The sequence below is a fragment of the Meriones unguiculatus genome, chromosome 11 (genome assembly GCF_030254825.1).
Source record: "Meriones unguiculatus strain TT.TT164.6M chromosome 11, Bangor_MerUng_6.1, whole genome shotgun sequence".
NCBI classification, from domain to species: domain Eukaryota; kingdom Metazoa; phylum Chordata; class Mammalia; order Rodentia; family Muridae; genus Meriones; species Meriones unguiculatus.
The window spans coordinates 85,342,397-85,358,609 of record NC_083359.1 but is presented as its reverse complement, the minus strand read 5'-3'; the positions used below and the strand labels follow the sequence as shown (position 1 = coordinate 85,358,609).

Sequence of the window (16,213 nt, the reverse complement as noted above, 5' to 3'; positions counted from 1 at the left end):
GATAGAGACTTAAGTCATTCTTTAGGCCTTATGAAATGCTCTATTGAAAGATTTAAGTGTTTATTACATTTATTTTGCAGTGGGATGTGGGGTGTGCATTACCCTGCGCATGTGGAGGTCAGAGGACAAGTTGTGGGAGCTTGTTCTTTCCGTCATGTGAAGCGCAGACTCTGAACTTAGGTTGCCAGATTTGGTGGCAACTGCCTTTACCCACAGCCATCTACGGCCCCTCTGTTGCAATATTCTAAGTGATCGTGGAAACTATGAAAAGAAATAAATGCCTTAGTCGGTAGAAATGTTAACAAAATAGGTACTACACAGAGGTACTACACAGAGGCACTACACAGAGGCACTACACAGAGGCACTACACAGAGGCACTACACAGGGGCACTACACAGGGGCACTACACAGGGGCACTACACAGGGGCACTACACAGAGGCACTACACAGCATTCCTTCATGGCTCAGTTTGCTACACAGCTACAAAGAAGACACGACACATTCAACTCTGTCAGAGACGTATATTTTGTGTTTGTGTGAAAACAATTATAAATTCACTGCCAGTATCACCACAAGGCAAATCCCACTCCCATAATTTAGAGTATTATTGTGACACAGGGCCCATGGGAAATGACATCCAAAATTCTGGTGACATCAGCTTCAACACAGCTTCAGTTGTAGTGGTCGGTAAAGCGGAAAGACTTGGCTTCGGGCATGCTGTACATGTTGTTCTGCAGTTGTTTGGAACGCCGTGCTTCCAGTCGGAGCTGCCTGGCTCTCTCTTTGACAGCCTGTTGCTCTGCTATTTTCTCTATCTGTTTCCTTCTGAGCCATCTGTGGAGAGGGCATGATCAGATTGGTGAATATCACATAATAAGATGCAGGCATAAGGTTAGTAGGTAATTCAAATGCTGATTTCTGTACCCCCATGTCTGGCTGTAATCCTTGTTCTGAGACTCTCCTGTCTCAATGTTGTACAAACACTGCTCCCCAATTGTCCCTTGATATGCAAATAAGGTAGCTTACAGCCAATCGCTGAGTAGGGGAGAGAATAGGGCTGCCAGCCAGGGGAGGAAGAAGTAGGGTATTCACCCATGGGAGATGTCCTAGAGCCATCAGGAGAAGGCGCTGGAGGAGGAAAGCTAAAAAATACAAGTATTTGTGGGATGTACACTGGGAGAAAGACAAATTAGCTTAGAGAGTTAAAATTGTTCAATTCTTGTATTGGGAAGCTTATCATTAAACAAATATAAGAGTTTCAATTATTTGTTTGATAGCCAGGTAAAGAGAAAAACTGAGAAACAAAGACAGTTTTATAAAAATAACTTTAACAATAAGCTTCTCACTTATAAACATAGAAAATTAACATTTTGGTGGTGAAATGGGATTGAATAGGTTTTTTTTTTTTTTTTTTTAAGAATTAGCTAAACATTTTCAGGCTTATTTCCCAGGCTCATTCAGAAAAGCAGTTTATACTTGGCATTAAATGCTTGAAATTAGGTTTGCTTTGTGATGAAAATGACAACTTGCTTGGTTTGGTAGTAATCTAACTGACACGTGTTAGAAGTCTCATCTTTTTTCTAAAATAATTTTTCTAAGTAAATAACTTTGCTATATGCCAAGTAACTTATTCGTTGGAATTAGCATGTAAAACATTAGTTAGTTCAGTTAAAAACACTAGCAAGATGCAAAACTGCTGCCTCTCTCTTCTTAGCAGGGAAACTCCAGAGCCTGTGCCTCTCAGTGAATAAGGTGGCCCTTCCTTAAAATGCAAAAGAAACCTAACCATGAAAGGGGTAAAGGAAACTAAGCATCAAAAGAAAATAAAAGAAGAGTCCTTGTTAGTCAAAATAACATAAGAACTAACTTTATACATATCCATACTATATTTAAGTGTATGTGGGATAAATATGCATATATGTAGCTTTCCAGAAATAAACCCAAACAACTATTAAAATAATAAAAAAATCATATTTTGGGGATCATGAATTTCATTTTACTTTAAGAAAATTAATTACCTGTTAGAAGACTTTAGAAACAATATGATCACAACATCTATTTTTTTATAAATATATTTGCAAAGAAATATTTAGATGACAGGCATTTTAGTGCTAATGATTTCTAAATAATGAAAATAAAATTTTCCTCAATGTACTTTTAATTTTATAATAAAAGGTTGAGATACAGACAGGAAAAGAAAAAAGGACCGAGGGGAGAAGAGAGGGATGAATAGAGGGAGGGATGAACGGAGGGAGGGACCTTCTACAAGGGGAGTTAACCTTCCCTCCACTCTCCAGCCTTCCCAAAGGTGAAAGCTCTGATGAGGTGTCCCTGCTCAGGACCAGTGAGGTAACAGACAGCAGAAGCATCTGGCTAGCTTTTGAACACTTCAGCCCCAAGGTAACTTACTGTTTAAAGGCCCTCTCACGGCCCTCTGTCCCTCTCAGGAAGAACAAACACTCTTCTTGCTTTCTGAGCTCCTCAGTCTTCCTTTCTTTCATCTGCTCCTCATGCTTTTTCTTAAGCCATAATCGAAATGCTTGTTGTGGGTCTCGGTTTACTTGCTGTATAGACAAAAACAAGATTTGCTTAATTTAGAGGAACTAACACTGCTTTTTGAAGGCCTGTTGAAGAACACAAGTCTCCATTCAGTGTTTCCACAACACTAACTTCATTGCCTGCATTCCTAACACCCAATCCAAATGCATTTCCCTTTCATCCTCCAGCACTGATTATGCTTCTGTAAAGAAACACATTGGCCATCTCACTTTTCTCATCCTATTAAGAAAATGGGGTAGACTCAGGAGCCCCCAGCTGGCATGCTCAGTGTCCTGAGATCTACCTCCAGTACCACAGTCATATTGAGAACCTAATTAATGGAGAAAGTAACAGCTGTGATTTTCAAAGTTGAACTCTTTGACAAATGTTTTTCCCCAAAGATACAAGCATATAAAACAAAGAATAGAATGAGCTGAGGGCTTGGGAGTAGTTCCTGAAAGTTCTAAGGAGTATGGTTTATAAAAAAGAAACTCAACACTGAGTTATTTCTCTTTTCCTTATTCTAAGTTTTTTAGTTAACAGCAGGTTGCAGCGTTGGGGATGAAACTTGGGGGCTGGGTTTGAGGAGCTGCTGGAGAGGTGAATATCTGCCGTTGGCCTGCCTGCTTCCTGGCCAGTGCGGCCACTCAAAATTTATTCTGATGAGGGCCAAAGAGGTAACTCAGTAGCTAAGAACACCAGTTGCCATTTCAGAGAACCTAGGTTCCACTCTCAGCACCCATATGTGCTTTACAATGGCTGCGACTTCAGCCAGGGTGTCCGATGCTTCTGGTGTCTGCAGGCACTACACACACATGCACATACCCACACATGGACATGCACAAATACACATAACTTAACACGGCAAAATGGAATTTCTAAAAATTATTTTTAATAAAAACCTCATAAATACCTGTTGTGGAAAATAAAAGGTAACAGGCTAATAAAGTTTATTATTAGCCCTATAATTATTATGGCAGTATTATTTAACCTGCTGTCATAATCCATAGAGGACACAGACACCTGATGGATTTTATAACAGCCCTGTAACACCTGGGACTGGGCAGATACTAACCCTCCCATCTGCCTTTACCGCCCAGCCCCTTCCCAGGTCACGTGACCTCCCGTCAATAATTCCGTAAACACTTGCTTGATCTTCATCTGGGCCAATTCCTCTCCTTCTTCTCTGCCCCATTTCCAGAGGCTCACATGGGATCTTCTATAGTCTTCATCACCACCTTACCCCTTGGTCTCAGCCACAAACTCCCACAGGCATCCCCTAGGAACCCATCAGTTATGCAGGCCAGGGAAGCATATGGGAAATCTTCAGACCTTCACTCTTCCTCCTCTTCTCCATCCAATCTCCCAGTCTCATCCCCAGCTCTGTAGCAGAGCAACTGTGGTGGTGTCTCCTCCTCCTTTGCCCCCATTCCCAGGGAACTAAGCAGATCCTGATGACACATCCTGCTTTACTCCCTCCTTTGCCCCACCTCAGTAACCCTCCTGCTACTCTCCATTCCTAAATACCTAGAAACACACTCTACCCAGAATGCCCAGGGGCCACCCTGGCAAGATCTCAGGAGTGTTCCCTACCATGCTACTCATAGCCACCACACTCTCCTACGAACCAGAGAGGGTAACAGAAGCCACAGAATGGAACACCCATCCAATAAAGACAAGGCCAGATAGCAGGACTGACATTTCTAATCTTCCTAAACCCAGATGACAAGATACCAGTATAAAAACAAACCAACAATAGACAGGACAATATGCTTCCACTGCAACCCAGCCCCCCCAATTGTAAATAGGCCCTGAAAAATGCAATATAGATGAAGAACAAGACAAGCACTTCAACACAGCCTTTATGAATATGTTAGAGGTCCTGAAGAAATACGTGAATTAATCTATGGAAACATAAACAGTGGGGAGAGAAGAATAAAACAGTTCAAGACTTGCAAGTGAAAACAGAAATGATAGGAAAACCCAACACTGAGGGAAAACTGAAAATGAAAGATTTAGGAACTCCAAAGGAACCTCAGGGATAAGCCTCACCAACAGAATCCAAGAGATGGAAGAGAGAATCTCAGGCATTGAAGACAAGATAGAAAAAACTGATACCTTGGTCAAAGAAAATGTTAAATTTAAAAAATTTCAGGCATAAAGCATTCTGGAAATCTGGGACACTGTGTAATGGCCAAATATATGAGTAATAGAAACAGAGGAAGGAAAAAAAAAAAGTCAGAGGCAGAGAAAATATTGTCAACAACTCAACAAATCATAAAATCCCTACGCTATAGACAGGTGCCTATCAAGGTGAAAGAAACAAACACAACACCAAACAGAGTGGACCAGTGAAATCAGACAAGTCCCCTCAGCACATAATAGTCAAAACACTAAACGTATAGAACAAAGAAACAATATTAAATGCTGCAAGGGGGGAAAAAATCTAAGTAACATATAAAGGCAGACTTATTAGTATTAACCCAGACTTCTCAGCGGGGACTCTAGAAGCCAGAGTGGCCTAGACAGATGTGCTGCAGACTCAAGACTACAAATACCAGCCTGGTCTGCTTTACCCAGTAAAACTTTCAATCATAAGAGATAGAAAAAGAAAGATATCCCATGATAAAGCCAACATTAAGTAGTATCTATCTACAAATCCAGCCCTACAGAAGGTGTTTCAAAGAAAATTCTAACCTAAAGAGGTTAATTACATGCAAGAAAATACAAGGAATAATTAATTCTAGACCAGCAAATAAAAGGGTGAGAAAAAAACAAAACAAAACCAATACTGCCACCACAAAGTAACAGGAATCAACAAACACTGCTCATGCCTGTAATCCTAACACTCAGGGAGGCAGAGGCAGGCAGATCTCTGTGACTTTGAGGCTGGCCTGGTCTACAAAGTGAGTCCAGGACAGCCAAGGATACACAGAGAAACCCTGTCTCGAAAAACCAGAAACAAACAAATAAGCAAAAAATAATAAAAAATAAACACTGCTCACTGATAATTCTCAAGTTCAATGGTCTCAATTACCCCAATAAAAAGGCACAGACCAACAGAATGGATTTAAAAGCAGGACCCATGCTTCTGCTGCATCTAAGAAACACACCATGACACCAACGATAGACATCACTTTAAGTGAAAGGATAGAAAAAGGTATTTTAATAACTGGGCCTAAGAAGCAAGCTAGTATAGCTATTTTAATATCTGACAAAACTTACCAGAAGACACAGAAAAAGACACAATACACTCAAATCCACCAAGGGGATGTCACAATTCTTAACATCTATGCACCAAACACACAAGCACTTAGTTCATGAAGGAAACACTGCTATAGGCTAAACCACATATTGAGCTTTACACAGTGAATGATACTGGATGACTTTAATATCTGCCCTTGCAAATAGACAGGTCATACAATCAGAAAGTAAACAGAGAAATGTTGGAGCTACTAGTGTCATAAGCCAAGTGTATCTAACAGATATTTACAGAACATCTCACACAATACAAAATTATAGACTTCTCAGAGACTCGAAACTTTCCAAAATTAACCACATACTTTGGACACATACTTTGGACACAAAGTATGTCTCAACAGATATAAGAAAATTGAATGGAAGACCAGAAATAAACCCACACACTTGTGGACACCTGATTTTTGACAAAGATGCCAAGACGATACAATGGAGAAAAGATAGCATCTTCAACAAATGGTGCTGGTCTAATTGGATATCTACATGTAGAAAAATGCAAATAGATCCATACTTATCACCCTGCACAAAACTAAAGTCCAAGTGGATCAAAGCCCTCAACATAAAACCAGACACACTAAACCTGTTAGAAGAAGAAGTGGGGAAGAGCCTTGAGCTCATTGGCAGAGGAGACAACTTCCTGAACAGAACACCAAGAACAGCACAGTCTCTAAGAGCAACAATCAATAAGTGGGACCTCATGAAACAGAAAAGTTTCTGTAAAGCAAAGGACACTGTCATCAGAACAAAACGACTGCCTACAGATTGGGAAAGGATCTTCACCAACCCTATATCTGACAGAGAGCTAATATCCAGAATATATAAAGAACTCAAGAAGCTGAAAAGCAGCAAACCAAGTAATCCAATTTAAAAATGGGGTACTGTGCTAAACACAGAATTCTCGGTAGAGGAATATCAAATGGCAGAACACTTAAAGAAATGGTCAACGTCCTTAGTAATGCAAATAAAAATGACCCTGAGATTTCACCTTACACCCATCAGAATGGCTAAGATCAAAAACTCAAGTGACAACACATGCTGGAGAGACCAAAAAAAAAAAAAAAAAAACAGAAGAAGGGAACCCTCCTCCATTGCTTGTGGGAATGTAAATTTGTACAACCACTATGGAAATCAATTTGGTGCTTTCTCAGACAATTAGGAATAGTGCTACCTCAAGATCCAGCTATACCACTCCTAGGGATATATCCAAAGATGCTCAAGTATACAACAAGGACATTTGCTCAACCATGTTCATAGCAGCTTTATTTGTAATAGCCTGAATCTGGAAACAATGCAGATGTTCCTCAGTTGAAGAATGGACACAGAAATTGTGGTACATTTATGCAATGGAATACTACTCAGCAATTAAAAACAAGGAAATCATGAAATTTGCAGGCAAATGGTGGGAATTAGAAAGGATCGTCCTGAGTGAGCTATCCCAGAAGCAGAAAAACACACACGGTATATACTCATTTGTAAGTGGATATTGTAGGTGGATATTATAAGTGGATAATATAAGATAATCATACTAAAATCTATACACCTAAAGAAGCTAAGAAAGGAGGACGACCCTGGGTAAGATGCTCAATCTTCACTCAGAAAGGCAAATGGGATAGACATTGGAAGAAGGTGAAAAAAAAAAAAAAAAGGAACAAGACAGGAGCCTACCACAGAGGGCCTCTGAAAGACTCTACCCAGCAGGGTATTAAAGCAGATGCTGAGACTCATAGCCAAACTTTTGGCAGAGTGCAGGGAACCTTATGAAAGAAGGGGGAGATAGAAAGACCTGGAAGGGTCTGGAGCTCTACAAGGAGAACAACAGAACAAATAAAGCTGGACACAGGGGTCTTTTCTGAGACTGACACCCCATCCAAGGACCATTCATGTAGATAACCTAGACCCCCTGCACAGAGGTAGCCCACGGCAGCTCAGTCTCCAAGAGGGTACCCTAGTAAGGGGAGCAGGGCCTGTCTCTGACATGAACTCAGTGGCTGGCTCTTTGATCACCTCCCCCTGAGGGGGAAACAGCCTTACCAGGCCACAGAGGAAGACAATACAGCCAGTCCTGATGAGACCTGATAGGCTAGGGTCAGATGAAAGGGAAGGAAGGCATCTATTATCATGGACTGGTGAAGGGGCATGGGAGGAGATGAAGGGGGCGGGATTGGGAGGGGACGAAGGTGGGGCTACAGCTGGGATATAAAGTGAATAAACTGTAATAAATAAAAAATATATTAAAAATTTTAAAAAGAAAATTGAAATAACTCCCTGAAATAACTCCATCTTATCACCATGGATTAAAGCTGGATGTCAACAACAACAGAAACAACAAAAGCTTACAAACTCATGGAAACTGCACAACTCACTATTGAAGGAAAAATGGGTCAAGAGAGAAGTAAGAAAAGCATTCTAGAACTGAATGAAAATGAAAACACAATGTACCCAAACTTATGAGACACAATGAAGGAAGTTCTAAGAGGGGAGTTTAAAGCACTAAGTGCCTACATAAAAACATTAGACAGCTCTCCTCTCAGTAGCTTAGCAGCACATCTGAAAGCTCAAGAACAATAATAATAATAATACTCAAAAGGAATAAATGGTAAGAAATAACTAAACTCTGGGTTGAAATAAACAAAATAGAAACAAACAAAAAAGTATCAAAGAAACAAAGAATTGGTTCTCAAAAAAAGAACCAACTAAAATTAACTAAATGGGGTAGAGGGAATATCCAAATTAACAAAATTAAGAGACAAAAAGGAGATGTAACAACAAACACTGAGGAAATCCAGAGAATCACAAACACATACTTTAAAAACTAAAGTATGTACTTTACCAAATTGGAAAATCTGAAAGAAAAGGATAGTTTTCTTCAAGTATTCAACCTACCAAAGTTAAACCAAGATCAGGGTAACAATTTAAATAGATCTATTACCTCTAGTGAAACAGAAGCAGTCATTAAAAGTCTCTCAGCCAATCCCACTCTACTTCCCATCCCTTCATATCCACCCTCCACCTCTGCAACCTCTGCCACCAAACAGAAATAAAAAAGAAACAAAAGAACCCAAATCAAAACCACAACAACAATCTCATCATGGAAACTGCAGTGTCACGGTGTGTATGTTCTACAGTAAACCCTTTTTTCCATACATCATCTTTTGCAATGTTCACTGCAGTGAATCAGGGGTCTGGTTGAGGCCTCTGACTCCTGCCACACCATCAATACTGGATCCTCACAGACAACCCTAACCAGCCTGAACTAAGTGTAAAGACATCTATGTACTCTTTCTGTTCTAACTTTCTTTCTCTCCCACCTGGGGCTGGTGGGTTGGAAGGCAGGTACAGGCTTACGGAACCCCAAAAAAAGTAGAGTTTGAAAACTAGTGCCTATATAGAATCTTGATCTTCCTCACTGCAATGTTTTATTTATTTATTTACAAAGGTCTATTACAGCACAGGCATGGCACAGTATTGAAGTGTACCTAATCCTATATGAGGAATGATTTAAGTAACAGTGGAATAGAAGTTAGATAGTGAAAACAAAGTGATATCTAAAAACAAAGGCCTGGAAAGATGTCCATGATGAAGTGAAAGCAACCATATACTGAACTCCTGAAAATGAATTTGTAAACACTAAGTTAAATATTAGCGGTTCGTACAATGATTTCATTTTTATTTATGTGTATGCATGTGTATCTGTGTGTGCATGTGTGCCACCTTGAGTGGGTCCCCAAGACCTGGCATCTGATTCCCTGGAGCTGGAGTTACAGGTGGTGTGGGTTATGGGAATGCAAAGTACATCCAGCGCTCTCAAAAGCTGAGCCATCCCCCCCAGGCCCTGTATTTCAGTTACAAAAGTAAAAATTTGGTGGGGCTGGAGAGATGACTTAGTGGTTAAGAGCCTTGGCTGCTCTTCCAGAGGACCCAGGTACAAGTCCCAGAACCCACATGGCAGCTCACAACTGTAATCCATGTCCATTCCTTCAGGGACTAGGCACACACATGGTGTGCAGACATACATGCAGGCAAAACACTCACACAAATAAACAAATGAACAAACAAACATGTTTTTTAAGTCTGAGAGGTTTACTTATTTCTATCTCCTCTAAAGTGACACTAGTCCGTAGGCCTGTAAAGAGAAATGTGTGTGTGTCTGTCCACTTCAAATATTAAGAGTAAAATACCTTGAAAATATGAATTGGTGATTTGTATTTTCTGTGCTAGGAAAGTTTGAGTAAGATTAGAATCCTCTGATTTCGGTCGGGCTTTGGGGAAGCGGCAGAGTCTCGGAAGTGGCGCCCTCTGCACAGGTAGGTTCGGGTGGTTTTCCACCGACTCCCTTCTGTAGGAAGGTGAGAGCATCTGCGCCCGACACTGATTCTCACTCAGGAGGTTCACTCACCCTGCTGTTCATGTCTTCGATCTGCTTTGCTCTCTGAATTCTCCGCATTTCTAGGACCTGCTCCCTTTTCTTCTGCAGCCATGCTTTAAACACCATCTCGTTCTCTTTTTTCTTCTCATTCTCCTTCTCTATTTTGCGCTGTTCCTCCTAGTCAGAAGAGATTGTGAAAAGGTGTTAGTGGGCAATTCATGAAGCTGTATGTGAGTCAGGGAGATCGCTTTTTGACCTCTGAAATTAGGATTCCCTGCCTCAAAACTTTCCAAATTGAAATTGTTCCCCTTTCAGATACGGGGTGGGCCTCTAATTCACTGAAGAGGGCAACTGAAGCTCTTTAGAGGATCTCATTATAGTAGTAGGCTATACTCTCCTCACTGCCAGCAGAGGGGATTGGGATCAAGAGCTGTGTGCATGCTAGGCGCTGGTCCACCACCACTGCCAATCTGAAACTAAAATCCCTGACGTCAAGAGTTACAGACACAGAGGATACATACAGTGTGCACAGAGAAAATAATGAGGATGCTACTTAACCTGCAGCCTGCTCTCTGTGCCTTCACCTATCCATAAAAGACCTGATTATCACCTCTGTTGTTATCACTTGCTTTCAAGTCTCCCCTTTAGGATGACAGGGTCACTTCTGAGATTCTGCCCGGATCTGAGACAGATGTTCTGCTGTCTTTTGTGATGTTCACAAGGAAGGATCAAGGTGATCATACACATTCTCAGCACTTGTCCCAGCAGTATAACAGTATTAAAGCATCAACTCCTAGTATTTGGACTCTTTCCTGTCCCGTGACATTGTTAAAAACAGGAACTACACTCGCCTTTCACCTACCCACGTGCCTCCTTACCTCCCTCTTCAGCCTTTCTCTCTTTCGTTCTAGCTGTTTTTGGAGTTCTTTCTGTCGTGGTGAAAGACAGTACGTTGAGGTCACTGGCGAGACCATTGCAGACTGTGTCCTGTAGTTAAATCTCCGGATTTTTTTATTTGGATCTTGGTTGGCAGCCGAGTTTGGGCGGCTCTTGGGGTTGGTTGGAGGCTCAGGGACTTGACCAAGCGGCTCTCCTGCTGGAGAGAGACCCACAGCAGGAGCCTTTGCTTCAGGCTCTTCTGTCTTGACATCACCGACAGACTGGTTGAGAGAGCCTGGCAACTGTGGGGATTCGTCTGTACTGTTAGTGCTACTAATGGGAGGCAGAAACCCCTGACTCTCAATGTCTTGTAAATTCATAAGTTCAAACTTTCCGTCTCTCTCAACCAGGATCTTCCTATCGTTTTCTTCACCGCTGCCGTCAGTGACCGACAGAAGCACGTTCTCTTGCCCTAATTCACCAGAAATACATAACTGTGACAGTTTTCCAGACATGTTTTCATTTTCTAAGAAAGCTTTGCAAGTATCACTGTCCTCTATGGGGGGAACTTCTAGATCAACTAATTTGTCTTTGAACTTAAGTTTTCGTTCCCTTTTGTTGTTCACAGGTTCTTGATTCTGTAGAATCTTGTTAGCCTCTATAATTTTCTCCATAATATATCTCTTTACTTCCTCATCTTCTTCTTCCTCCAGGTCTTTCTGGTTTTCTGGTTTGGAATCCTGGAAGGAGTTCTCACTGTCTGAGTCTGACACAGGATCCAGCGGCTGAATACTAGGGACAGAAATGAAATCATTTCTTCTGTGCGAAGCCTCATCCTTTAGAGGCTTGTCTGGATCAGAGAGCTGCTGTCCGAGTTCTATTTCCGTTTCATTCTCTTTTAATTCCTGGCTAAGATCATCTTCGTTCTTGCAAGCCATCTTTAAAAAAAAAAGAGATGCAAGATTCTACTTTTAAGTACAACTGAGATTCTGTTCACTTATTTGGTGGACAGTCGTAACAGGTTTTTTTTGCTCTTGTTCATGTGGTTTATTTTGTACACAATGAAATTTAAGTGCTTTTAACCTACACTTTACTCATAATATTATAACCCATATTTCTGAGCACCTCTGAGGAATGCAGGGAAAACAGTGAGTCCTCATTATCATAAGTCTTATTCTACAACCCTGCGATTCACATCTTGAGGCCTTCCGCTACAAGGCCTTGGCTCCACTCCACCTCTCAGGTGGTCCCTACCTCCATGCATTCTGGATACTTAATGGGCTGCATCAAACTCCCCTCTCGTGGCTGCCTTAGAAAAACTTTTTTTTTTTTTTTCAAATATTCTGCTACATGTTTTTCTCCACCACATGACAAATCAGGATGAAGGTTTGCAACCCGCTGCCGTCATTTCCTCAAATTCTTTCCATCAGCTCCCTGGAATCTAAATAACTATTATTAGTGTTATCCTTCTAAAATTACCTCATTTGACATCGCAGTCATTAGTCCTTGCTACTTTATCACTTATTCACACTAGAATCCATATACACAAATTATATATCAATATATACACTGTGTGTGTGTGTGTGTGTGTTTGTGCGTGTGCACATGCGTGTGTGTTCTCTCATGCAAAACAGGAACAGCCAGGAAGGGTTCATTACCCTTCCATCTATCTGATCACCAGAGGACCTTGGTTAATCTACTCCTGTAAGTATATTATCTTCATTACTCTGAAACACTAATTTTGTCTTGAAGTTTCAACTATTACCTGGAAGATTATTTTTTTAAAGGACTTACTTATGTTAAAATACAAACCCATTATTTTTTTCAGGTTTTCAACTTTGATGCACTAAGTCATGTTAATTACTTACTTATTTAGATTAAAATTTCAGTATCATTTGAGCTTTGTTAAATGCATTCTAATTCCCATTCTCTCATTCACCCAGGCTTTAAGACACAGTATTTAAACTATTTGATGTCTCCATTTCTTATCTCAAAGATGGGATAATGGTATTTGTTCAATATACATTAAAAAAAATGCTGTGAAGTTTAAATGAAATAGCATGAGTGGAAACCTTCATGGCTTTCAAAACACTTCCCTGACGTAACCGCCATGCGTGCTGTTGGTAGTTTGCACTAACCTCTATTATGCTGCTGTCACTTGTTTCTTTATCATTGATCAACCACTCCAGGTCCTTTTCAAAGTCGTCTTCATATTCTTCACTTTCTTTTGAATCAATATCCTTATTTTCATCCATCTTTCCACTTGCCGGCGAATAATGCTATAAGATTTTAGAAGACAGAGGTACGTGGTAAGCCCGGGCTGGAAGATGAGCTAATTAGCACATAGAAACATGTAACGGGTAGTGTTCAGAGTAAACATGTTTCTACATATCTGTCTGTCAGTGGCAACACATCTCCACAGCAGACAGTCCTAACAACCCTTCTCCCTCTGCCCCACTCTCCTAACCCTAATCTTTGAGATCTGTAAGGCAGATAAGAAGATGGAGGCTTAGAACAGGATTTTCCTCATCCCCCTACTAGTTAGTAAAATTCTGCCTCAGCAAATGATGTAGTTTGCTCTTCATTTTTAGTTTTAGTTTTCAGCTGTTTGGCTTAATAAGGAGTCAGTTATCTAGATAGTAATCATTTCTAAATATTCATTGTACTCTTTTGACATATTTATTCTTTTAAGCCAAAAATACAAAACAGACTTTTTGACAAACTCAAATGTAAGGCGTCAATAACTTCTCAATTAGAAGTTGAGGGGAGTAATATTTTGAGGTGACTTGGATCAGCCAGCATCTATCTTCAAGACAGGTTGGATTACTTACACTGTCTATCTAACACTGAAAATATGGACACAAAGAATGACACAGAATAAAATAAAACTTGCTGTAAAACAAAAGGCATACTATTCTTCACTCTCATTACGCCTTGGCATCATCAACTTTCTTTTCCCAGAAGGGTTATTGAAATTTATTAAGATGTTTAACTTACTGTTAGAACAAAACTTTTGTAGCGGTAACTCCTCAATGGCTTCCTAGAGTTTTATAATAAACATAATTCTGAACTCATAAATAATAAGTGTAAAATAGTTCACACTTCTAAGATCATAAATAAAGACTCTAGTAGGTATGCATTATTACTTATAAAAATATCATCTACATGAAAACTAAAGTGCTCAATTCAAAACCAATATATTTAAGAAATGTTTAAATATATCAGACATGTTGGACCTATTAAAATCACACATATATAAACTAAATGAAAAAGGCATAGGTAGAGTAAATGAAAAATAAACGAAGTTGCCTGAAATCTGAAGAGTAATTGAATTTTTCTAACTCCAAAAGAAACATCACCCCTGGTTCTAGTGTAAACAAACAACACAAACACTGACTCTTGTTGCCAAGTCCCTTAAGCCTTTCAATGAGTCACAGGATATTTACCCCTTCAGTTTTCTAATCATCAGGACACTGTCCATATGATACACACATCAACATACTAGAATAAAATGATATTTTCCATGAACCAAATTACTAAGCATTTCCTATTTTATTACTGTGAATTCCACACATTTACAGTTTTAAAGTTTATCATCAACATAAGTGGTTTAGGCCAGATCTACCCCCAACAGTAAACTGCAGTGGCAGAAACTGATTGCTTCCTCTTAAGTGTGTGAAAAATCCTCAGTAGGTGTCCGAAGACCTTCCCAGTGTGGGTCCGAACCAACTGCATAGATGCACATTATATTGTAACTCTCTTACAAGATTAAAACTATTTAAAAATACCTAGATACTTCGGTTTCAATCTTACCCTATATTACCTTCTAAACAGTGTTTGCAGAATCACCAAAAGAACAAACCGTAAAGAGAAAGCCTTTCCATATAAAACAAACATTTAGCAAAAATTTACTTTAAAAAGCAGTTAAGCAGAACCCCACAACACTATGAAACCATCAGATCCAGTTTTCTTTCTGCATCCTAAGACTGTGGTACTATGAAATATATACATATATTTATATATTTTTTTAATTACAATCTGTTACAAGCTCTGGCAGTAATATTTAACAAAATTAGGTAATGTTTTGAATTCGTCCTGAGCATCCTAAGGCTAGCACCAACTAAATGAATAGCATTCTGTGGGTAAAAGCTAACATTTCAGAAATGATTCCTTTTTTTCCACGCAAGCTAACATCGAGAAGGGGAATAATAATGAGAAAAACAAAAAATCAGACCACCTTTTGAGGGGGTTCCCCTTGTGCACAGTGAGGCGACGCTGTGCCCGGCTGGGGAGATCCTGGGGCTTATTTCTCCCAGCTCATCTCAAGACGCTTCAGCCAGCTCTGCTCCCAGGCAGCCCGGACGTTTACCCTCTCCCCAGCCTCCCACTACGCGTGTATCTGCGCGTCCTTCCCTCCTCTCCCGCTCAATCCCCTCCTGCCTGTGGAAGATGCAGCGGCTGAGGGCACAGAGATGGTCGTAGGAGCTCTCCTCTTTTTCTAAGCTCTGACAACTAGGCAAGGTTGACACCCCCGGGGGTCCTCCTGAAGCAGCCAGCACCCGGGTGCCATGGCAACAGCGCGTCTCCGCGGCGTTCATCCGGGCTTCCCACCGCGGAGGCTGGGTAGGATGGCGCGCAGGCGCAGAACGCACCCCGCGCGCACCTGCGCTCCACGTCAGGCCGGGGAGCCGCGCGTCCCCTTCGCGGTTCACCCCGCGTTAAGGCCCTGGGGAGAGACTGCTGCCTCGGGTGTGGATTCTGTGTACCTCTCGCCAGATTCTTAGTTTGTTGCCGAAACCTATAAAAGTGCGTTTCTGTGTTCATGTTCTCGAGTTTTATTTAAAGAAAGATAGCTAATTGCTGTTCTGACCCTCAGCTTAAAAAAATAACCAGTCAAAATTTTATTTATAGAAAGGAGTTAGAAAAAAAAAAAAATGGAACTTTAGCTTCAGCATTCAAACCTATCAAGACAAGCAACTGGAGTTTTCCCGTAACTTTCCTAAGTATCTTTATGGCTAAAAGGAAAACAAGATTTCGTTCAGATTGTGGTGCTAGATAGATAATTAGACAGATGCACAAGCCAGCCGTGAAAGCGCTCACAGGGTGTAAAGACAAGGCTGGGTGAGGTGTGACACAGCTGCAAATTCGCCCAAAAGGGGTTGCTTGAGAGG

The 16,213-nt window shown here is 40.7% G+C and overlaps 1 protein-coding gene across 2 annotated transcripts; it reads right to left on the bottom strand.

The window, feature by feature from the left end:
• Positions 1–502: 502 nt before the first annotated feature.
• Ccdc181 (coiled-coil domain containing 181) lies at positions 503–15,665 on the bottom strand. Of its 2 annotated transcripts, none has more exons than XM_021639414.2 (6): positions 15,483–15,665; positions 13,181–13,321; positions 11,042–11,980; positions 10,194–10,340; positions 2,411–2,565; positions 503–835 (listed from the first exon to the last, which is right to left on the bottom strand). In XM_021639414.2, the coding sequence occupies exons 2-6, from the start codon at positions 13,295–13,297 to the stop codon at positions 673–675; spliced, it is 1,521 nt and encodes a 506-aa protein (XP_021495089.1). In that variant the 5' UTR covers positions 13,298–13,321; positions 15,483–15,665; the 3' UTR covers positions 503–672. The 2 variants fall into 2 exon arrangements, with proteins under 2 accessions (XP_021495089.1, XP_021495090.1); XM_021639415.2 differs by lacking the exon at positions 15,483–15,665 and adding an exon at positions 15,280–15,473.
• Between the last annotated feature and the right edge of the window lie 548 nt (positions 15,666–16,213).